At 38.1% G+C, this 25,669-nt stretch overlaps 1 protein-coding gene across 2 annotated transcripts in view; it reads right to left on the bottom strand.

The window, feature by feature from the left end:
- Col19a1 (collagen type XIX alpha 1 chain) overlaps positions 1–25,669 on the bottom strand; it is a 310,539-nt gene that overhangs the window by 264,356 nt on the left and 20,514 nt on the right. For both annotated transcript variants that reach the window (XM_075980561.1, XM_075980562.1), the window contains 2 exons: positions 18,883–18,948; positions 17,399–17,498 (listed from right to left, as the gene is read on the bottom strand). In XM_075980561.1, coding sequence (XP_075836676.1) covers positions 17,399–17,498; positions 18,883–18,948 — 166 coding nt within the window. The remainder of the gene's footprint in view (positions 1–17,398; positions 17,499–18,882; positions 18,949–25,669) is intronic.

The raw sequence follows: 25,669 nt of genomic DNA, 5'->3' as shown, positions 1-25,669 counted from the left end.
GAAAGAAGTAGTTGAGCAAGAAAATAGGAAAAAACTGACTTAATTCTAGGGTGAAACTTAAATACTTTATACAACAAGGTTCAATATCATTATTTCCAGCAATTTATAATATAATTTTAAAGTTTAAATGTTTTATATCATGAAACTTCTCTTGTGATAAAATGACTACGTAATATAATTAATACATAACAATTACACCCTCAAATATGCAGGGAAGGAATGTCTCTGGTGTACATTTGTAGAGGATGAAGATCTTTATAATTATCATATTCCTCTTTCAGAAATTTATATTCAGTCTTTGAGAACAAAAAACTAATTTTAATTTTCTTGCCAAGCATGTAAATTTTAAAGAGAAATTTCTATGCTTTAAAAATAAGATGCTAAAAATGAGATCTGTTCCTACCGTCTTGGTTTCGTGTTTATAGGACACACACACAAACAGCCAGTGTGACACAGAACAGTTTCTCTGGGCCTTGCCAAAGTTTCTATTATAAAAGAGGCCATATTGGATTACTTGTGTGCTACCAGAGAGATATAATGACAGCTTGCTATGTCCAAGATATCCAGCCTGAATGTTTTTGAATGGAGTGTAATTTCCTATAAGAAACCCTACCCGCTGCTTATTCAGTGATATTGCCATTAAGGAAAATATTGTTAAGCTTTACTCGAATGAATATATATATATATATATATATATATATATATATATATATATATATATATATAGCTTTGCTATAAATTATCCATGGAATATTTTCAGACTTCACCCTATTTTATATTCATTGTTTCTAGTCCAATATCATCCATATAAATTTTAGCCCTTAAGCATTAATATTAACCTACTTTTGAGGGCTCAATGGAATTTTGAATATGACATTGTTTTCCTTTGGGTGTCAAAATTGAGTGAGATTTCATTTTTTCCTTTGTATTTTCTACATTTACTCATTTTTTCCAAAGAACATCATCTCATTAATGATCATTTAAAAATCCCAACTGACTCACGCCCTCTGGAGGCAGAGGCAAGCAGATCTTTGAGTTTGAGGCCAGCCTTGTCTACAGAGCCAGTTCCAGGGCAATCAGGGCTACACAGAAAAAGCCCTGTCTGAACAAACCAAAGCCAAACAAAAAACAACAACAAAAACCCACAACTGTTTCTATTTGGAAAAAATAACACTAACCAATAAAATGACTATAAGTTAACTTGTTTTCTTCAGAGACCTAATACTATAGTAGTATAGACTATACCACCACCTCTTCCTAATTCTCCAAATGCCACATGTATTCATAGGAAATTAGTGAGGCAAGTTTTTTGAATGGTGATAAGTAGACTAATAATTACATTTCTCTATTATAATAGGTAAATCTAAGTCACTAAAGTCTGTAATTACCACTTTACACCGAGGAATACCCTGAAGCATCAGAAAAGACTGAAAAGGAAAACTTCAAATGTAAATGTGCCTGAGTGAATATTTTCTCTATATACTTAAAATTCATCAATTAATGACAAAACCCTAAGACGTATGAAACTGCATTTTATTTTTAAAAAAATTCCATTTAAAGTATCCATGAAAGAATTCATTGTTCAGAACTTTAGACTAGACTGTACTGATCCAAATTGTACATTTGCTATATTCTCTAGTGTTTTTTTTTCCTTGCTGATAATGAGATTTCTTGCTGGGCAAAATTTATTTAATGCCATTAGGAAGGATAAATAAGATAACAAAGTTTATACAGTTTTGTATTGTAAGAAACTCTTGACAAGAAAGAAAGAATGACTTTGGTAGAGAATGACTGTGTGCTTTTAATTATTGTGAAATGGAATTGTGCTTCCAAAGTCATTTAAACATGCGGTCTGAGGTCAAAAAGTGTGGGAAGGTGCCAGCGTTCTCTCTAATTCTGCAATGCTTTCGCTGAATGCCCAAGCTGGTGATAGCCACTGGTAGGCTGCTCCTCCTCCCTGGATAGTGCTTCTGTTTATAAAACAGATGCCCTGCTAGCTCTAGACCTTAGTCAATATTAATCCTTGAAAACCAGTTACATCTTGCTACCAGGTTTTCTAATAATCAGTTCTCACTTGGGAAAGTACAGAGTCGAAATCTGCAGGGATTATGATAAAGGAAGGAAATTTTAATAGTGAACCTAGAGGGAACACCAAGTTTGATTTCCAAAATACCCCTGAGTTAGCCAGACCAAAATGACACACCTCTGTTATGAAATCCGAGCACTCAAAATGTCACCTTGAGGTATGGAGGGGAGAGAGAGAAAGAGATGTGGAGAGGGGAGGGAGAGAGGAAGGGAGTTGGAAAGAAGAAGAGGGGAGGAGAAAGAGGAAGAAGGAGAAAAAGGAAGAGGCAACAAAAGAAAGAAGAGGAGGGAGGAGAAGAGAGGAGGAAAGGAAGGGAAGAGGGGGATAAGCCAGAAGGGAGCTAAAACCCTGGTCAGCTTTGTCAACTTCCCTCTTGTGTTTGCGCTGGACTCACATGCCTATGTTTCTCCTGGGCATTTCTACTTAGAGGCCAAGATCATTCTTTTGTTCAACTTCTTGTTTTTCTAGCCAAGTATATCTATCAACATTCCACAACTCAATAGACACACAGACATTCTCCCAGTCCCAGGAAGTCCGTTTAATTCTTGCCTTTCCTTCATTATGAACCCAATCCACTGGCAAATCTTACTCCTTCCACCACCAAAACAGACCCCAATTCTATCCATTCTTCTCCATCTACACTGTCGTTGCATGAGTGCAGGCAGTCAGCATGTCTCCATGGAATTCCTATTCTACTATTGTGATTAGACATATTCCTTTTCCTCTTGGGTTCAGTCTGGTCAGCACATGGGAGAGAGAATAAACTTTTAAAGTTGAAAATTGCTTAAAACTTTTAGAACATGTCCTCCATTTTGTAGAGGAAAGGGGACATTCCCAATGCTGGTCCAGAAGCCAATGAGGTCCCACCTCAGACACATTGCCTCCTCCACCAGATTCTGTATGGCAGCTGCGAATGCCACAGTGACCTGGATTTTGATTCTTTCAATGCACTCTGGTCACTGAGGCCTTGGTCCTTTGTATCTCCTGACTGAGCCCGCACATGGGACAGTCTTTCCAAAGTTTCCATTTACACAAATTCCTCCCATCACTCTTGCCTCAGCTCACATGTCATTTTCTCTTAGAAGCTTAAAATCATCCTGGCTCCAGTCACTACCTGACGCATCGCCTTGCTCTACTTTCTTCAGTCTTCTGAGACTTTAATAATTTACCATCTTACACATTTATCACCTATTTCCAACACCATAGAACAATTTCCATGAAAACAGGGATATGGCAAACTTGTGTCTGTTACACAACCATTGGGACTGTGACCTGTGCCATTTCAGAAACCCACAATGCCCGTGATCTTGTCCTAGGTGCTAAATGAGCCCGAACATCTATGTTCACCTGCTTAACCTTAGGAAACAACACCATATTCTATTCGACAGGAAAATGGCAGAAGAAGCAATTAAAGGACCAGGTGATGCTAAAGCTTCATGAAAAATTTAGAAACAAAAACTGTCCAACAATGAGCCCATCAGACGGCCATTCCCAAAGAGGAATGTAAAATCCCCACAGAGATTTAAGACCACTGATGGGAAAACACTAACACCTGAAGATTTCAACAAAAACGTTATTCAGTATTAGCCTTGCATTCTTGCACATGTTTCAGGTCTGAGAAACCATACACTGTACTCTTAATCTGAAAGGGATCCTGACAGTAATTTTTATCAACCACCTTAGTTCTGAAGTGAGAAATCAAAGCCACAGGACATAAATGATTGCCCTTCCATCCCTCTGCCAGGCAGAGATCATGATGGGACTTGAACTCATGACTTTTTGTTCCAAGGTCAGCTTTTCCCAGGAGATTAAGTTGCTTGCATCCTCTTGGTTACAAATAAGATTCTCCTCATTGTTTCTGATCTGGCTTAAAAGTAATCTTTTCAGACTCTGATGAAGAAAAGAGGTCTCTAGTTCTTTTCCTGAGCATGAGGGAGTGATAAATTAATATGAGATACCAACGTTACAAAATCTAAGGAAAGGATCGGTTCCATGTTTACAATCACACAGTGATACTAGCAACAACAACAAATCCTGTTTGGTCTCTAAGGAAAATAGTCACTGTGACATTTGTCCTTCCTAGGCGCCTGGTATCCCTGAGGTTGATAATTACAGTTCCTTCCCCTCCTGTTATCTGAGCACACCAGGAAGTGTCACAAAACATGCAGTAATATCTTTAAAATGGGCTACTTAAGGCCTTAGGAAACATATATGCTAAGGAAGGTAAAATGAGAAATAATTGCCATTATAAACCTGAGAGATTACTTGTTTATTTTGGACAAGTGTGCCTTTAACAGTAACTCAGCTTTCAGGAAGGAGTGGAAATCTCGAGGGCAGTATATACATCAATAGTTACACAATCGGACAAAAAGGACTGAAGAATTGAGAAATATCTGTGTGTCTTATAGAATAAAGGTACCAGAATGAGACTTAACACCCAGGGAAGAAAACAAATAGAATAGTACCCTAATTAAAAAGATAAAGAATTCTTTTTTTTTTTCAAAAAAATACAGACTTAATTTACTTTATTTTTCTTGTATAAAAACCCTTCCTTATGTGTTAGCCATGGCTGGAGCCTGAGCCATCTGAATGGAGATTGAGCTGGGGTTTCATGGTAGAGTGTGAAAGGGGCTGAGGAGCCTAACAAGGGTACTTAGTGAACACAGTCCAAAGGTCAGGGGTCAAGTAGCTGTATAGCTGTGACCTTGGCTGGATAGCAATCCTAAGGGTTTGGTGGCTTAATTTTTTAAAGCTAGAAGCCCTTCTCATCCGGGAGCCGATGCTCTCCTAGGATCAGGGCAGACACCTTGGGGCAGGTCTACTATGTATTAGGAAGGCCATCCTCTTCTCTTGCTAGAAAACCCCCCAAGTACACACTGGACCTGTGTGATTGCCAGAGCTAAGGGGGGCAATGAACAACCCTTTAGGGTGTAAAGAAATGATCATATATCTGACAGTTGTGAACAATGATTGACAGGAGAACTCTTCGCTCAGATCCTGGATCAGTGTCTGTTCCACCCCGTTCATCCACTGAGTTCCCAAACCAGGATCTGGCATTGCTACCTACCCACAAGGCTAACTTAATGAAGGTAAAGATTACCCTCGTCACACAAGGACAGAAGAATTCAACCGAGCAAATTGAAAGGCAGCCCTGGCTGACCAACTAATGAGAAGGCAGCAGGGCCTGACTCCAGGGGACAAGTCCTCACTGCCCACCTCCTTTCCAGGTAGCGGGCCCTGGAAGTCTGGCAGATTCAAGAAGAATGACACTGAAGATAGCTCGCTTCTAAAATATGCCCAGATATGTACCGGCATGGCTGGTCTATGGGGAGAAGGAAGTGTAAGACAGATTGATTTATTCCCCATCACAAGCTTAGATGTTTCTCTGATGAGAAAAATAAAGAGCACAGCGAACAGTCATCAATTTTTTTTCTTGGTGTGTCAAGTCATTTCCTTGTATAGAAAGCTCAGCCTGGTAGAGTTTTCTGCATTCCTTCGGGAATCACAGTCTGCAAGTGGCAAACAGCACTTCTGTCTCACACACAGAGTAAAAGATAAAACCAACTGCGGAGTAAGAGGCCAGGCAGAGAAACAACCTCCTAACTGCTATTTCCTTTCTGCAGACTTTCTTGTAATAAGGAATTTGAGGCCAGGAGGAACCTATGAAAAACAAGAACAGAGATTTTTTTTTTCAAGCTCACAGCGCTCATAAACCACAAGAAGGAGGGCTTAATTGTTTTAGAAAACCTTTACTTCATAAATTATGTTCCCCAAATCAAGTGTAATTTGTTCCTAAACAACAACGTGTTGAAAAGGCTTAAGTGTTGATTACTGGGGTCCCAATGCTAATTCTTCAAGCAGCTCATGGCCCAGGGCTTTAAGGAAAGCGGCCTTCAGAAGAAAGCTCTGTTCCCGTAGAACTAAAGCGAGTTTTCTAGATCATAGTTAACAAGACGGACATTTGTTTATTTTTTTTCCTTTTAAAATGAAAGGCCAGATGGAAAAAAATTCTATTTTTAAACATTAAGAACCGGCTTCCAAATTAATTCTTCCATTCTGAATAAGTGTGAGGCAGGGTTCATGAAGAACTTCCGTATTTACCAGTATCGCTGAGGTCTCTGCCTTGCTGAACGTCTTCCAGGAAGAGAAATATGATCCAAGTTACATTTCCTGAGAGTGAAGTGAGAGATGCCTGCAGTTTATAGTAAGTCATTTCTTTCCCAGCTGACATCCACAATCACCTGTCTCCTTACAGGCGAGTGTGGCTAGCTGGGCTGGAGAGTCTGTCAACATGCCTTCCCTCAGGCTTGGGGATAATGTTTGATTTCAGAGTCACAAAGAGTCTGAAATCTTAGCCTTTTTGTGTTTGCTAAGAGGATTCAGACAGATGGGTTGTTAATGGGAAAACAAAGCTTGGTGATGCTCTAATAATTTCTCGCCCGTTCTGGTAAGCACTTGTTCATTGTGGTGTTGAAATGACTTCCTGCTGAACACAAGCCCTCCTGCAAATGCCGTCCAGCTTCCCAGGAAAAACAAAACCAAAAACACCGTGGCGGATTAAGCGAGTTGCTCTTTGGAAAAAGGAACCATCGCAAGTGAGTTCTGTCAGGTGGTTCTCACTCAAGGAAGAGCAAAACATCCTGAGTAAAACTCAGTCTTCACAAGAATCCCTGGAGATCAGAAATGATTTCTGGGATCTGGGTGATTGGTGTCTGCTTCAAAATCCACTTCAGAAGTTTCACACCTAACTGAAAGCTGGGATTTCTCAATGGCATTCACACAGTTCCTATATTATTTTCCTAGGGTGTATGCTACTGCTCCCAAGCCTTTGACTTTTTAGATGAATGAGGTTCACACTCTTCAGACCTGCACATATGGCCTTTCAGAATAGCCTCGCCTGTCTCGACTCTCTCTCACCGTGGTTCACTAACCGCATAGGATTCTCTTAGTATCCCTCCAAGTGCCTTGACCTTTAAAAGGACTTTAATACTCTCTTTAACAGACATAGCGCATGCTGTCCCCTAGCTCATCTAGCAAATCATACTTTTAATCCCAACCTTTCAAATCCTCTGTAAAACTGTTCTTCATCTGCTCTCCCAGAGTGCATGTCACACACACACACACACATATATATATATGTGACATTCCATTCCATAATAGCTAATTGTTGGCCTCTCTGGCTTTTGAGACAGAAATAACTTGAAAGCATGGACTATGCCTTTCTTCATCTTTCAACTCACAGTGAGCACCCATGATCATTTAAAAATTGAGTGAAATGCTTTGCGGAATTTCTTTTCCTTCAGTGGCATCAAAGCTGAACTTAACAGTGACATAATATCATGAAGCGCTCTTCTCTGTGGTCCTCCTAAGAACAGATAATTTTATGTGATTATTATGTGTATTAAAAAGAGCAAGGCAACATGAGGGCAGCTGAAAGAATTGATCATATTCATATCTCTAACTTTTGAGCCTCATGGAAGGAGAACTGGGAGTCAATAGAATTTCTTTACTAAGAGTTTTGTGGGGCTATGCAGGTATACTGTGCGGCCTCAGTGCCCCAGAATCAGAGGCGCTGCATCCTTAACACACCCCTTCAAAGGATGGATGTGTGTGTAGCTACAGGGTAACTCTGTAACCCAAAGACTGAAGATGAGCAGGTCTGAACAGAATTTCACTGGATCATGGGGAGCAACATTTTCATGGATAGGAATTCCAGCAAGGGTAAGACCAGAAATTTAGAGAACAATGATGGAAGTGGACTTACTTTTTTTTTGTCTTGTTTCAATTCCTATTTTCTTTATAGCACTGGGAATTAAACCCACCCCACGGGCATTACATGTGCCATGGTAGTAGTCAGTGCTGGAACCACTGGGCTACAGCCTTTGCTCAACCATATCTTTTTGTTTTAAACATGTACACATGATGAACATCCCTGTGGTTCCCAGAAAATAAACCCAAATATCTGGGGGAACTGACATTCCCTAAATAACCAGGTAAGGAGGAGGTTTCACAGTGATGGAGGTTTTGTGTGCTCATGACATCATTTGGAACCCCAAATTGATCGAGCCTTCTCAATATAATTGAGACCAGTTATATGACTCTGACCAAAATGAGATCAGAATTGTGGGCAAAATTACATCAAAAGTGAAGTGTATTGGAGCACAAAATTGAAGTAAATTTGACTGAAGACATCGGCAGGGACTGAATGCTGATGATAGGACGGCACAAAGTTTTCTAGGCTGCATAGCAGTCCAGTTGGCAGGAATGAGAAACACAGGTACGATAGAGACATTGTAATGCTGATGTGATTGGCACTGGAAATGGAAGAGTAGTTACTAGGATCTCAGAAGAAGACATTTTTATAGGACTGAAGAAATCTTGGTCAGATGTGAATGGGTTAGGGGATGATTAAGAAAATATGTCAGTCACATGAAGGGTTTGTGAGTGAATGGAACTGTTTAGGAAATGTTTCTAGACTAGGGTGGGATTAAGAATATATTTGAAGATTAAGAGGCTAGGGTACTATGAAGAGACAAGTTGAAGACACAAGTACAAAGGATCAATCGTGGAAGAAGGTCTCATAGGAGGTTGGCTGGGAGGAGACTAAGATCACAAATGAGGAAAGCAGAAAGGCCACCTCTGGAGAAGACAGCTGAGACAAGGATTCCAAGATGTAAAGAGGAAGATGAGAGGGTTCAAGTAAGATTGCCTAATTCAAGCCTCCATTCAAGCACCGAGGTGTTAATTCTTCATAGTGCCATCATGTGTGACAATGTTGATCAAACCTTTTTGACAAATCTATCACAATTCACTTAAAGTGTCTAATCACAGCAAATCAAATTTTTCTTCTCAGTTATTTTCAGTTAACTAAGTTTGATGAGGAGAAGATAAAATCTTCTCAAGTCTTAGAAGGTGACCAACAAGAAAGGCACATGGACTTCATATGAAATATAGTAAAGCAGTAGGAGGAGTAGGATTTCCATAACCACGTGACTTCATAGCTGTAATTTCAAAACTTTCCCTTACAATTAATGCATATTCTTAAATCTCCTGAAGTGTTATCAGTAGAGACAGTGTAGTAAAAATGAAAGGTTTTATCCATTTAGCAGGTGTTTATTTCTTATATTCTTGAGGATATTTGTTCCTTCAACTCAGTGATACTGTGCTTTAAAATGATGAGCAAATGAAGCAGTCTCCACCTATCAATCAATACAATTTTTAAAATATTGTGTTGAGTATTTAATTACCACTTTTATACATACAGAATTGTCCTGAAGGTCCTTTCTAATTATATTATAGAAGAAGTTATGTAATAAATAGTTAATATGTCAGTCAAATCAAGTATTATTATGTTGCTTAATTTCTGTGATGAAAAGACTTAAGGATGAATTTGAAAAATATTGAAATTAGATTATCAGGTTCTGTAAAATCGTTGCATATATCTGGCTTAACTTCTGATCATTAATTTATATCCAACCAGTTACAAAGTAAATTTGAGAGAAAAAAATAAAACTTTCCAGAACAAATAAACGAAAATTCTAGAGGATTTTGCATCATTTTTACATTTTTGTAGTCATTTTTATGTTAAATCACTTGTCGATAGATAAAAATGTCCCTGAATTTCCTAAAGAGGTCTGAGATATTTTTTGTAACTATTGTTAATATTTCCATACATTATTTAAAACTTCTACAAGAGTTATCTTTAAAATCCTTCCGATCTAATACTAGTAATTTTGCTAAATAGTTTGACTTGACTTAAACAATTCCATAGTTATGAGCCCAGCAGTCTTCTCTTTCCATTTTAGAATGTATGAGCAGTGACTCACCTCACATTCTTAGCGGCGCCAGATGATAACTAAGGAAGTACCACCGTGATGACATAAAGAATCATGTGTAACAGTCAGTCAGTCTCGTAAAGCAGCTGGGCAAGGTTTTAGCTAAGTCACATCGCCCTTATATAGGAAGCTTCCTCTCTCAAAACAAAAGAATGTCCAAAGGAAAGCCCAGGGGACACATAGTCATTCTCTATAGCTTAATGGAACTGCAAAATGATCCTTCAAAAACGCTTAGGAATTAGAAGCCTGTGTCAGAGCTCTGAGCACAGCTTCATGCCTCAGAATTCAGCAGGTTTTAAGTACTTGGAAAGGACCCAGCTAAGAGCGAAAAAAAAGTGAATCACGGGTTAGAAAACAAGCCCTTATGAGGGAAAGAATGAAAATACTGAAAATTGACCCTTACACCCATGGTGCTTAAAGTTTAGCCTCAATGACAGAGTGGTGGGCTTTGAGCCACATGGCTTAACCATGCTGAACCGTGAAAGACCGGAGGTTCCAGGTGCTTCTCAGACCAGCACAAGAAGAAATTATCATTGTTGTTGGTGTTATTAATTATTATTATTTGCTGGGTTTTTTAAAGCTTTCTTTAGTTTTAATTATTTCTATGTGTGAGTGGTTGTATACATATGAGGGCCAATAACCTAAGAGGTCAGAAGGACAGAAGTTTTGGGTCCTTCTGGAACTGGAATTGCAGGGTTCCATCAGGAGCCAGATGTGAGTACTGGACACTCGACTCAGGTTTGGGAGAGGAGCATGTGTTCTTTCCTTTTTTGTTTTTGTTTTTTTGTTTTTTGTCAGATTAATTAGCAGTTTTATTTTTGGAGGAACCTCCACTGATTTCTATAGTGACTGCACAAGTTTATACTCCCACCAACAATCTATAAGTTTCCCCTTTCCCCACATCTCTGTCAGCATTTGTGTTCTTTTTTATTCAATATTTTCTATAATTTTTTTCTATTTTTTTTAATGGCATGTGTTTTTAACAGCTGATCTGTCATCTCTGCAGTCCCTAGTAGCTGTTTCTTTCTTTCTTATATTTAAAGTGATGGGTTTCATTATGGTATTTTGATGCATAGTTAGTTCCTATTGATCCTCATCCTCCCCTTCCCTCCTCATCCTCCTGGTCCCTTCCCAGTTGACTCACTTCTTTCTCAGGGCACGTGTACTCTATACCATCCTTTTAATTTTCCTCTTCCTTATTTTTCCCTCTGCATGGCCTCCTTTTTAATTTCATAATTATATATGAACATATATGGCTTAGCTACCATATATAATATTTATTTTTTCTATTATATCTATGTATAAGAGAGAAAATACTCAGTATTTGTTTTTATTAGCCTGGGATGCTTCACTTAATGTAATATTTTTATGTTTATTGCTATTTTATTTACAATAACTAAGAAGTGGAATCGATTTTGTCTCTCAGTAGTTAAACCGATGAAGAAAATGTGATGTAATGGGATCTGCTTCAGTTGCAAAGCTAAAGGAAATCATGACATTTGTAGGGAAATAGTCAGAGCTGTAAAATTTGTAGGGAAGTGTAACTTTTCCTGTATCCTGTATCTCTCTAATAGGTTCCGGGAAGGGAAGACAGACTCACATCCCTTACCAGTGGAAGCCTGGAACAGTGTTCAGTGCTGAGTCGTAGGATGTTCGATGTTTGCTGACTGAAATAAGCGTTGATTGCATAAATTAGAGGGACTTAAAAATGCTGCTTCTCATTCATCCTTTTAGCTGAGGGGAACCATTTAGGAACAGCTATGGCAGGTGGAAGACACACCTGCTCCTGTTAGCAATTGCATAAGGATTAAGCTTAAAAACACCACCTTTGAATTTAGAACCACATGCCCTAACTCTACAGACGACTTCAAATAACACAAAGTATACAAGGATATGAATGTGCTGGGACAGAGCTAGTACTCTATTGTGATCTCTGAAGATGGCTCTCAGGTCTACAAATCAGTGTTTTGGAAATAATCCTATGTGGAGCGTAAAACCCCTTTCCAGTAGTTTGGAGTGCTGTTTGTACTCCTAAAAACCTGAGTTTGACTAATGACAGCTTACGGTGGAGGAGAGGAGGGAGGGAAACCCGCAGCCAGGATGTAAGATAAATGAAAAAATTTAATTAATAAAAAAATAAACTTGAGTTTGTATAAAAGCCCATGTGAAAAAAATCATACTTCTAGGGACCATCATTCAAAACTATTAAAGACAAGATGTGACTTTTGGCATAAGCTTTCCAGTGCACCACTCAGATTCAGGGTGATTTTCAAGGGAGATGCTAAACTCCAGAGGCTCCCCAAAAGTCTAAAATACAAAAATACAAATTAGACTAGTTTCTACTTCCTTCTTTCCTTTCTTTGAGATGTGCAGGTTTTCTTTTGTATGACATTTTCTTAGCTTTTGTGAATATTCATTGACACTTCTAATATCTCAAAAGACTGCAAGCATTTCTCTATAAATTTTTACTTGTCCTTTGATTTTTTTATGTTTCAATTACTTTAACTGATATATAAAAATCATACCTAGTAATGGAGTGTCATATGACTTTTGATACATGTATGCATTGAATGATAATAAATGAAATTAAATGCATTTATCACCTTAAATGGTCATCAATTCCTTATAGAGAAACTTTCAAAATCTTTTTGCAAGCCTTTTGAAATGACAATATAGTGTCATTATTTGTGGTTATCCCTGTATGCTATCCAACATCAGGAGCTACTCCTATCTCATTGTGACTTAGCATCCACTGATCCCTCCCTCCCCATCCCTTCTGATACCCAACTGTGCTAGTTCAAATGAGAAAAAATCCTCCCATAGGCTCAAGTAATTGATCACTCATAGCCAGATAGTCATGCTGTTTATGGAGTTGGTCCAACGTTGCTAGAGAAAGTACATCAGTGAGGGCCTGCATCAAGAGTTCATAGCCTTGCCCACTTACAGTTTATTCTGTTTCTTTTTTGCAGTTGCGTAGATCCTCTCCTGGCTCCCTATTCTAGCCACCTGCTACCATGCCCCTGCCCCCACCACCATTATGGCCTCTGGAACTGTAAGTCCAAATAAACTTTGTCTTCCATGAGCCTTTTTGGTCATGGTGTCTTTTGACAGCGATGAAATGTAACTAATACATCTCTCTTGGACTCTCATAGCCATTATTCTACTCCCATTACTCCCTTACTTCCAGGTAAAAGGATGGAGCTATATAACCCTGCCTTCATAAAGCAATAACCAAGGATACACTAGACATTTTGGTAACAAAATATAGTCATATTGGGAAAGAGGTTTCGCTTTTGTTTCCACAGAAGAAAAGATAGGGATTCTTACCATCAAAACTGGTAAAGCTTAGATTCCAACAGGAGAGACCTCTTGATTAGAAGAGGTAATAATTCATTAAACAGTATGGCCATTAAATCTAAACTAACTTTTAAGACTAACAAATCCCTTTCATTTGATCAGATATAACCTGCCAAAAGGAAACTTCCCAAAGTTAGGGTTGCGGTAGGGTTCCGTTTTTGCTTTTCCAAGAAAATGAAGGCATCCAGCTAAGGAATCTGAAGACAACTGGACAAATGAGACATCTGAAGAAAAAAGATGAATCATCCAGAGAAATGTCCCAAGAAAAAGAGTAAATTGGCCTAATGCTGTAGCACATTTCCAACAGGATGAAATTTTATAAACCTTCCCAAATTTTTTTCTGCTATTCTCCACAGACATAAGGCAAATGGTCTTTTTCTAGTCCCAGTCTTATAAGATAGTTTATAACCTTGGGTGTTTCTGTCATTTCTTAGTTTTGGAGGTTGTTTGCTCTTCATTTCCCATTTACTCAGGTAATATTATATTCTTCTCAGATCTCTGATGGAGTTGAAGACAAGATAAATCAAGATAAAACAAGAGTTTTTCTTATTACCAAATTCAGAAAAGAAACTCACAAGAGAAGTGTAAGGAATATAAGGTTGAGCAGCATAAAAAGATAGTTTGGGGCTGGTGATACAAGTTAGGATAGAAAGTAAATTAGGTACAACACTTTGGACTCACCAAGATATGATAGATAATGTAGTATTTTCTCTGAATTTCAAATGCAAATGGACTACACATTATTAGTGTAATTCTTACCTGTATATATTTGTACATAGTTATTGTACATATTGTATATTGTTTTACTATATTAGAGGTAAAACTCTTCCCTTTTTATTTATTAAAAAAGGGGAGAAATGATATATGATGCTGTTTTGCATTCTGACAATACAGTTTGTTTTGAATCAGAGGTAGAGCCAGATGTTAGCTGACCAAAATTAACCATAGAGGTTTTGGAGGACAGAGGAAGTAGTAAGGCAGAGCCTAGAGATGATCTCAGCCCTTTTAGAGGAAGGAACAAAGAAGTAGAAAGTCACTGGTGGCTGTTCTGATACTTCTCTAATCTTTCAGGTTCTTACCCCAATATCTGACACCTGACTTTTTGTTGATAAAGGATGATTTGATAAATGCTTCACATTTAAGTGCCCTTCTAATAGGTCAAAGTACTAAAAATCAACAGAACTCAATATGGCCTCAAAATTCATCCTACTATAGTTTTCCAGACAGCCCTATAAATAAATGACCTGAGATACAGGGTAATTTACCATAACAGAATCAATGATAAATCAGAAGATTCATTTCTTGAAATTTATTCCCTATTTCCTAATCCAGCTCTGACTGTGGTGGCTTTAGGATCAATAAGACATAGAAACTCAAAATTTATGAACACCTTTGTATTGTTAGAGTATTAATAAAGGCTCACTATGGGAAAAAAAACTCCTTCTGGTCAAGAGAACAGAATCTCTGGTGACATAACATCCCAGTTGGGTCGAGTGAGTAACCTCTCCAAGGTCCAGTTCCTAGGAAAGCAGGCTCCTCTCAAGCCAATCTAAGGAGAGAGGTGGAGCACGCTCTCCTTTAATGTGGTACTGTATCTTTTCTACGCTGGATTCTTCCCATTGCAGTGTCCTACAGAGTACATTCATGCCGCTTTCTGTGCTTCCCTTCTCTTCTACCTGTTCCCTAAGCACACCTTAGAGCTGCCTGACTCCTTGCCATGCAGCGGCTTGTCTTCCATGGGTCTGACCTCCATGCTGGTTCAATAAACATGCTTTTCTTTTCTCTCTTTCCCCTTCTGTTTCTCTGGGGAGAGTTACGGCTTGACTGCTCTGAGAGTTTTTCATTTAAACTCTGATAAAATTAATTTCAAGATTCCACTTGAGTTCATTCTTAAATTCTTTTAGCAGTAAGACTAAAACCCCTAACAGGGGGAAAAGCTTCCTCTGGAAAGATAACTCAGACAACTAAAAGCACTCCACCCAGAATCTTTTAAAGCACAGAGACTCACCCTTCGTTAGCTCAAGAAATACTGAAGAAATGAACAGGAGTTTCAAATCAAGAAAAACACACCAAGCTGTCAAGACACACTTTAGTCAATATAGTTTTACATGTACAATAATACAGATATAGATAGGTAGATATAAGTATAGATATCTTGAAGACCCTTGTCTGAGCAAACTTTGGGTGTCAGACAGGAAACCAGGTTAAGGATATTGAATGTACTCTAATGGGTTTCTGATCCCCACATTTGTGAGGCTTCTACCCTCATGAATGTCAAGTAGAATATGCCAGAACAATAAAAACAAGTTCAGGCAGAGAAAGCATTTTCATTTTCCATATAAAACAGCATCTGCTTTTTCCCATGCTGAGTCTGCAGGGCAGCTTATTTACAAATATATAAATAGCTGCAACTTTACTCCAGGCCCATTGAAAAATCAAAACGGCATCATGCAAGAGAAGCACCCTAGCATAGTTGGCTCCATGCGGAAAATGTAAGTGGAGATGAGCCAAGCCACTTGACACTCGCTGCTCAGCTTAACCAGACACCCTCCAGTTTCCTGTCATGGAGGAACCCACAGTTATGCTCTGCAGAGTCAGATAATTCACTTTCATTGATTGTCCAGAGACTGGAGAGTGATTTAGAGCCAAAGGTTGAAAAGCAAACTTCAATTCATTGGTAATCCCGTGGGCTCAAAGGGAGGTCACCTCATAGTGGCAGTACTTTTAAAATCAGCTTATTCTGCTTTCGTGAAAGTCCAGTGAATTTAGAATGACTCACTCTAGTCAATTCTTTTCCCATATTGCCAGACTTACAGGGATTTGAATCAACAGGAAAAAAGCAGTAAGAAAACTAATGCATCTTAATGTTTGAACAGAATGTATTGCCTTTCCTAAATATATTAAGTAACATTATCTACCAAGAATTAATCCCTCCCCCTCCCTTCCTCCCTCCCTAGACACACACACAAACACACACACACACACACACACACACACACACACACACACACACACACACACACACTAGCATGTATCTTGCTTGTCCTTACAGCATATGCATAACCAAGCATGGAAGTGTGGGGCTGTCCTCAGTGTCTCCTCATGAGGTCACCTGAACAGCTATACCTTATGGCACCTAATGACAATCACTCCTTATATATACCTGCAATATCAAATCACGCTCTTCCTTAACATCTTTGTTTCTCATCAATGAATGAATAGAAGAATGCCATTAAATTAAAGTCTTCCAAAGCATCACAAAACAGGAAGTTTAAAAGGAACATTTTACCAGGAAGTGGTGGCGCACACCTTTAAGCTCAGCACTCAGGAGGCAGAGGCAGGCAGATCTCTGTGAGTTCAAGGCCAGCCTGGTCTACAAGAACTAGTTCTAGAATAGGCTCCAAAACTGCAGTGAAACCCTGTCTCGAAAAACTAAAAAGAAAAGAAAAGAAACATTTCCAGAGGGGAAAAACGAGTTACAAACTTAGTCTGTGTCTAGAATCTGAGGACAGACAACAAGAGGCATAGACGCGTGTCGAAAGTAAGAGCACTCATGCATGCTGTATTCACTTTCTCACAAAGACATCTGGGCCGAATGTTAAACCCAGGATGGCTGTGCTGCTTATTCACAACACTGCATTGATACACAAGGATGTTCAAGTTTGAGCCAACATATAAATGCCAAAAAACCAAACTGCAAACCAATTTCTCATCACTTCCAGCGCTATTCAGTATTTAGAAGAAGCGCCCACAAATAAACTGTTGTTTTAATTCCCCACAAAACATAGTATATAGGAATAAATGCAGTAGCCATCTTTTGTCTCTAGATCTATATTGAGCCTTATGTTTCAAAGTTAACTTTTTAAATTACTTTTAAATTTATGTCTACTTTAAATGCTAACAAGATTACTCCAAAAGGATATGTAATTTTCTGAAGACTTTCTGCATGTATACAAAAGATTGGATTGCAGAATTTTATCAATAACAAATACATAAGTCGTATATTCATTACAGCATTGACGGGCACAACTGAAGTTTATATTTCTGAGCAAGAATTTGGAATATCCTTAGAAAATATTTTTTTACTACTGTTGAAATGAAAACGAATTAGTTTACTCACCCAGTGTCTCTGAGAAGAAAGGCACTTCCCAATTTGAAACAGGTTTTATCACCTTCGCAAAATGCACGCCTCAGAGCAAAACTCTCTCCCAGATCAAAGCCTGTAAAACGTCACACGCTATTAAACCCAGCAATAAACTCGCAGACAGATTGATTTTCTTTAAAACAGGAACTTGTTATCACATCTACAGGTTGATTGATTTAAAATAAAATCCTTCTGTTTGAAATCAACAAATATGCTCGATTTCTTTTTTGTTTATTTTCCTTTTAGGGTACAGGAGAATAAAATCCTCTTTGCCTAAAGAGGCATGGCTATCTTTCTGAAGAACAGTTCATAAGTAGAGGTCCCTCTGGCTTCCTCCAGTCTGATTGCACAGCCCTCCCACCTCGGCCTGCCCAGTACAAGAGCATACTGGATGCTGAGAGCGCAGGCATGCACCTCCACTGTTGCTTCTCACACGTGTGTCAAAGGAATACAATATCGCTTCACTTTAATTTAGGAGTTGACCTAAACAAATTGTTATGGTAGTTCATTGTACCCTCTCTAAAGTATAAAGAGAGCATTAGCCAGAATAAAAATCATAGCCATTCTTTTCGAATCTAAACAGCTTCTTACAAAAGAATGCTTTAGGGGAATTATACAGATGTTTCTAATTCAAGTGTGAGCTATGTGTTATTATCATGTACATGTGAGAGAGTTGAGGAAACACAGAAAGAGAATGTGGAAAGGAAAGGGAGGAAGGAAATCAAAAATAGGAATGTTGACTGTGTTGGTAGAATAGGCCTATGATACATTTTTGAGACTGAAGTAGCGGAAACTTGAGTTTGAAGACAGCCTAGGCTACACAAGGAGATCCTGTATAAAACAAAGAAAAAAAAAGAAGCAACAATAACAACAAAACCAGCAAAGGCAACATTAATAGCAAAAGAAAGTGTAAAGAAAAAAACATAAAACTGTTACACAAACATAGTGTGTAGATTATGACTACATCTGGTCGCTATAACATCGTCTCGATATTCTTTCCTCTTTTAAAAATTACAACAGAAGTCACAACTTTTGTGATTTTTCCATAACGTTGGTTCTCCACCAAGGTGAGATGTTGTTACCTGAGATTAAACAATTTAGAACTCTGCTGATAGGATTTCACCTGCAGCATTTACTCCATTTCTCTGTGAATGTTGTGATCTTAATGTCTTATATTGGGAAAGGAGCAGGCTGGCCCACCTAGGCAAGACTTCTGGTCAGGAGGATAAAATCTCTGGCTTGGTGGAGACCTACCACGCCATCTGGGCAGGGTCAGTGAGCTGGCTGCGGAGCCACCCCTAGGACGGGGATGGGGTGAGGTGGAGGGGGATGGCCTTAAGTATTTTAGTCTCGCTGAACTCCCACTCCCCAGTGCAGTCTCGTATTGCTGCACCCACACAGTGTGCAGTCACTACGGATGGACACCTTGCACAAAGTGCTGCTCAACAAAGGATGCTCACCTGAAACCTGAAGTTTGCTTCTGTCATCTTGATATCCCTCCATCCTCAGTATCGGGCAGGTGCTTTCTATTTAAAAGACAAGCATGGATTATTTGAACTAAAATTTCCATCCTACTTTTTCCAAATAAAGTTCAATGCTACTGTATAATCAAAAACAAGATAACAGTAAAAATAAAAATAAACTGAACTACCTTATTAAATTTCTATAAGGTGGGGATAAGGATCCCCATCCCACAGTATGTCTATGAAAATTTAATGGCCCGTGGTGAGAACACAGTGATGCTGGCTATTATTATCACTATTACCCAAACATCCATGTTTCTGTGGATATATATATATATATATATATATATATATATATCCACAGGATTTACTTAACTTTCATGGCTTCATTCAACAATTAAATTCAATGCATATTCTCTCAAATAAACAAGTGAATTATTGCTATATTTTATCATAATCTTATTCATATTTTATCTGATGATCCTAAGCCTTTATAACAGAAGGGTACATGAATGGACAAGTTAAATAAAATTAGAAAGCAAAAAAATTTCTATATGATAAAGCTGAGGAAGTTAATACTTTATAAGTTTGTTCATAATACTCATGGATATATATATATATATATTAATCTCTACTCGGTGAGTTTACATGTCCAATAAAACCACATAATAATGTATATGCATATATTAGTCTTTGAAGTAATATGCTTAACTCTAACTCAGACTATAACCACAAATGAAGTAATGCTGCCAAAACCGCAAGCCATTTTTCAGGTCATGCCACTACACAACAATACAGCTACATTCTTAAACTAAGTGCATCAAACCTTTTACATTGTATCGTCACAGGTTCAATTCTCCACATCAAAAATTTGTGTTTGAGTTTCATGTCTTAAAGGTCATAGTATGGAAAGGAAATAAACCATTGATGGCAAACTGACTATCTACTGGACTGAAAGTGACAGCCTCTGATTTTCCAGTTAACGTCTGACTGCCTCAGCCCTTCGTTTGATAAGAGCACCTCGTAGCTAGAGCTGTGGCCAGGATCAGTGTAGCATATTTTACTAGAAGAGCCTCAAAGTCTAAGTGATGCTATCACATCATTGGCAAGGAAGAAGCAAATAACATATTCTTTCTGAATGACAATTAGAATCCCAATTTTGATAGATTGGGATGTGTGTGTATGTGTGTGTGTGTGTGAGTGTGTGAGTGTGTGAGTCTTTGAAAACTGACAAGTTTATTGTCTGGTATAAATGGAAAAGCAAAGATAGCGAAAGGCAAAGTTGAACAATAACTTGGAGACAAACCATGAGATATAAGGAATCATATCAAAATGGAATATGCAAATTACCAACTCACATATTCCATGGCTTTGGTGTACATATAGAAAGACATCAATCAAACAGAATAGAAGGTCTAAATGCAAACCCTTCACATGTAGCTCCACTTACTGCAGAAACTACTGCCATTTAGTTGGAAATGGATTGTCTTTTAATCAATGGGACCTAGTATTAGATATTGATACAGGAAAACACTGAATCTTGATTTTTTTTTATTTTTTATACTACATGAGGAAATTGGAGAAAATTATAAACGTTAAACGAAAACATAAAGCAGGTTTAGTGAAGCATAGAGCTTTGTTAACCTGGAGAAGCAAAGAGCTCTGGAGAGAGACAAAGCATTGCTGTCAAAAGAAACTATTGATAAATGGGGTTTCATCAGATGAAAGCATGTATTAATCAAAATATCAGAAGTGTGAAAGACAAGCCAGAGAATAGGAGAAGGTATTTACAATAGAAGCATCTTAAAGAAAGAAGGCAAACCACACATAAGGAGAAAATATCCAATGAATCCAGAACTATCCCTGAGCTCCCACAAATGAGCAAAACATGAAAAAGTTTATTTCTAATACACTCTAAACTTTTTAAGCACTTTACAAAATGGAATATGCAAATTACCAACTCACATATTCCAAGGGGTGTCACCCCATCAGTAATCAGAAATGTAGAGGAAACCACTGAGAGTCCATCAAATGACCAAAATTAAAGAACTGTCACTCCAAGTGTTGATGAGGCTGTGACAAATGGCGAACACTTTCAGCTTGTCTACATTGCTTGTGGGAGCCGAGAGCGGTGCAGCCGCTTGGGAAAACCCTCTGACAGTGTTTACTGAAGCTAGCGATGCATGAACTCCAAGAGAAACTCAGTGACCCAAGAGACAGGAGAGCAAAACAGAAATGGAAATGACCTTTTAGATAAGAATGCCTATGTTATCATTACTCTTAGAGTTACAACCTAAAAGTTCATCAAGAGGACACACTGCAAAGTAAACAATGAAAAAACTGGACAACAGTTTAAGAAGAAAGATTTGGCTTGATACATTGAAATGTTTGGATATTAGAGGCAAAGTAAGTGGGGGAGTGTCATTCCCCTTAATATATACTCCCTATTCCATTTATGTGATAATGACACAGCCAATCTCTGTCGGAGAAGTGATTACCATAGAGGGGGTAGCACCTCAGAGCAAGTATACTGAAATTTTTTAGAATCCAGGAAACATTTTATGATTTTATTTGAGTCATAATTACATTAGTGTACATATAAACATAAAAATTCAATATATTGTGCTTTTAACATTTACTGACTTTAGACTATATAAGCAAAATCTCAACACAAGGAGGAAAGTAGTAGCTCTCTTGAGAAAATATTTTAATCTAAAAGTAGCTCTAAAATTTAAGTGATTAAAATATCCCAATAAAAATGTCTATTGGCTATTAATGTCTATATGGCAATATGCCATAAGAGGAACCTTGCGTCCTTCATAGGCACATAGAGGAAAGATGTAGTGTGTGATTGACGGAAGGAATCTCTGGGCAGCAGAAAGGCTTCCCCGCTGGGAGACTTGGGAAGGGAGGAGGAGGTATGTGGCCTGTTTCCAGTAGGAAACTGTAAATCTCATTTCAATTCTTCCTAGGGAATATATGTTGATGTCAACAGAATAAACACATTGCTTTGGAATAAATGAGATTCAACATTCCCAGCAATATGTATGTATTTCCCCACTAAAAGTATTTCATTTATAAAACATTAATGCTGTTTCCTACCTTTAAAACACATGCTTTGTTGTGAACAGCTGAACAAAACAAATTAAAACTAAGTGTTTTAAGATTTCAGGGGTAATAAGATAAATTCATGAAGATATATGAATTCATTGCATAAAAATGAAGAAAGAAGTAGTGGCATTTCCTATCATAAGCTAGCAATGCTAATCAATTTAAATAGTGACATATACATTATAATACAAAACGGTAGAAGTAACAGTATCACAAGTTGGGCATGTTAATTTATTCAAATATAAACATATAAATATACAGGTGTACTTTAATATTAATATATCTTTAGACTTATGCCTAAGATTCAAATGTTTTCTTAGGCAGACAGGACCAAGCACAACAACTCTGTCCCTCAGAGGCTCTCAGGAGTATTTCAGAGTAATGAATATCATCTTTCTATGGATGATACATTGCTTGCCGAACTCAACAGCTTTTCAAAAGCAAATAAAAGTAGCTTTAACCAATGCATGCTAAAGTGTTAATGTTAATGATTGTCAGGCTTCATTTCCTCTTTTACATGACTTGAAAGACCTGGGCAGTCTCCAGGATAGATGGGGTACTGAAAGGAGCCACAGGAAACAAAAGGGAAGTCATCTAGCTCAGCTTAGCATATACCATGACTTGATTGAATAACATCTTTTAACACTCTTGTTTCCTGGTCATCTGAAAGAATCATCCTAGAAAAATATGTCATGCAGCTACTCAATGAGAGGGTAGAGAAAAACGCATTTCCTGCAAACCAACTTTCTCTCATTCTGTATTGAACATCTCTCAAAAGCATATTTTAAACAAAATAATGACAACCTAAAAACTCTTTCCATTCTTTTTTACATATATGTGATTTTTTTCAAGACAGGACTTTTCTGTAGCTTTGGAGCTTGTCTTGGAATTTGCTCTGTAGAGAAGGCTGATCTCGAACTCATGTACATCCACCTGTCTCTGCCTCCAGAGTGCTGGGATTAAAGGTGTGTGCCACCACCACCCAGCTTGGGCTGGAGAAATGGCTTAGCCATTAAAGGCTAGGCTCACAACCAAAAATGTAAGACTCTTTTCATTCTTTAATGAAATGTATTTGTTCCCATCATCTGTTTTAGCTATGTACTTAAGAAATGAATCCCGTTTCACAATACACACTAATAGATCTAATCTATTAGTTCTGGTCCTCATTTTACCAGTAGGCATGACCTACTAGATCTTGGGACTGGTTTGCTTTTCTTCTTAAAGACATTTTAAAATATATGTGTGTGTTTGAGTGGTTTGCCTGTGTGTATGCTTGTGTACCACATGAATGCAGTACTCTCAGAAGCCAGAAGAGGGCACTGAATGTCATGGTACTAAAGTCACAGGCTGCTCTTAGCCTGTCATGAAGGTACTGGGAATTGAACCCAGAGCCTCTGACAGATCAGTGAGTGCTCTCTTAACCACTGACCCATCTCACCAGCCTCATAAAAATGTTTTTAATGATGCACAGAAACATTGAAAGTATGTATAGCAATATGGTTATAAGAAAGGATTTTTGGACAAGATCCCTAAAACACATAAAACAAAAACAAACGGCACTTTGGGTCAAAAAAAAAAGTTTGCACATCTTAAATACATGCTCGCTCCTATGATACAGAGTTTTCTACTCTGAATGATGTGAATTTACATTTTATTATGGTATTCACTAAAATACTTGACATGTTGAAAATCTCCTTTCACCTTTTTTTTTCTTTTATATTTTTGGTGTCCTCTTGCTTCTCATATCTAAGACCAGCTAAAATCTATTGTTTCAAGTTTGTCTTTTCAACTGATTAATATCTAAGCAGTCTGTGTTTGTTTACTGGTGGTCATGCCAAATATGAACTAGGAAACTTTGTGAGTCCAGCTTAGGAAAAGCAAAAGGTGAATTCATTTTTGTATATACTAAGGCAAAGGGGAAAACTGAATTTTCAGAGTCATGAAAAATTAAGGCCAGCGTGTTCTGTTAGACCTTTTCAGTTGACAGACAGGCCTTTGCATTACTTACAGAACACTTCACAAATTATAGGAAAAGAAAATGTGTCCTATGCTTGGTAAGGATATAATTTATATTTATCTTTGCTAAAATGTATGTATCTGAGGCTGGAGAGACGGCTCATAGTTAAAAGCACTTGTTCTTGCCGAGGACCAGGACTGGGTTCCTAACACCCACCTGGCAGCTTCCAACCATCTCAAATTCCAGTTCTAGGAGATCCAACACTTCTGAAGTATGCAGACACCAGACAGACACTCATATGATGCACACGCATATATGCAAACAAGACACTAAACACATAGAATAAAATAGATATATCCAAAAATTGAAACAAAGATAAGAATAAAGTGTACATCATCTCTGAACATTTGCATTTTAACAGTAGCTCCCCACACCTTGGGTTTTACATTACAAAATCTTAGGAACTCAAAATGAATTGAAATATGCAAATATTAAATGGAAAAATCTAGAAATAATTTTTTAATTTAAATTTAATTTCAGAATATTGGGGTTTTTAAATTTTATTTTAGTGCCAGCTATTGCTGTCAATCTCTCACTAGTACTAATCTATAGATAGGTCTTCATTATAGGTAAGTAATGTATACATAGGAAAAACAGTGTATGCAGAATTTACTGCTACCCATAACTTCAAACACCCACTGGAAGCCTTGCAATATATCTCTTGTGGATAAGGGATGACGCTGTCATAGGTCTCAGATAATCATGACTTAAGTCTTTCTGAGAGAGACTGTCCACCATAAATCTAGAAGTCCACCATTTGTATGTTATCTGGGAATAAACAAACAAAGCACTTTTTTCCAGGAGAACTCACAAGACAGCGTACATTGCTCTGGTAAATGTGCCAGAGTCCATGGTCCAGCTTTTGACTTTGCAGACTTAGAAATCAGATGATTTACAATCACAAAACACAGTAGCATGTGCCCCTATCCCCTGTCCCCGACCCTCTACTCCCCTGCCCCTCATTCCTTTGACTCCTTTCTCCTGTCTTTGTGACATTTCTCCCTCATGTTGAGCATTAATCGGTCTCAGAACCTTTGTGCTGGCTGCTTCTCGGGTGTCCATGCCTTATTCTCACAGCCTTTGTGTTTCCACTTAAAAGCCCCTGCATGAGCCCAGCCTTCCCTGCCTGTCTGATTCTTGTATTACATCATATAGGATTGCCCAATATAGTGGATAAACGGAAGATTCATAATCAAATACCAGATACATAATGATAATATTTTAACGTCAGTATGTCTGATACAATGTCTAGAACATCCAGGCATGCTTGAAAGCATCATTTGCTATTTATCTAAACTTCAAACTTAGCTTGGTTCTTGAGATTTTATCTGGCCACTTTCCCACACTCTGTGAGCCCAGAGATGATTTTAGGATGGACTACAAAGATAACAGCAGGGATGGGGAAAGGCAGAAAGGATGAACTGCAAGAATCAACAAGCCGTGGTGGTGAGAGAAGGGTTCATTAGACAGCATGCGTATTAATCAGCGGCAGGTAGGAGGAGCTAGAAGTGTTCAGACTGAGGAGCCACTAAATAATTCAAATGGCTGAACAGAAGTTCATGAATTAAGGGCATGGGAGTGTATAAAACTGGGAAGCTGGGTACAACACAGAAGCAATCAATACAGTAAAGAGACAGCACACAGAATGTGAGGAAA

This window comes from Microtus pennsylvanicus, chromosome 7 (assembly GCF_037038515.1).
Source record: "Microtus pennsylvanicus isolate mMicPen1 chromosome 7, mMicPen1.hap1, whole genome shotgun sequence".
NCBI lineage: Eukaryota > Metazoa > Chordata > Mammalia > Rodentia > Cricetidae > Microtus > Microtus pennsylvanicus.
The sequence above is the reverse complement of the archived record's forward strand: the minus strand, read 5'-3'. Positions and strand labels throughout refer to the sequence as shown.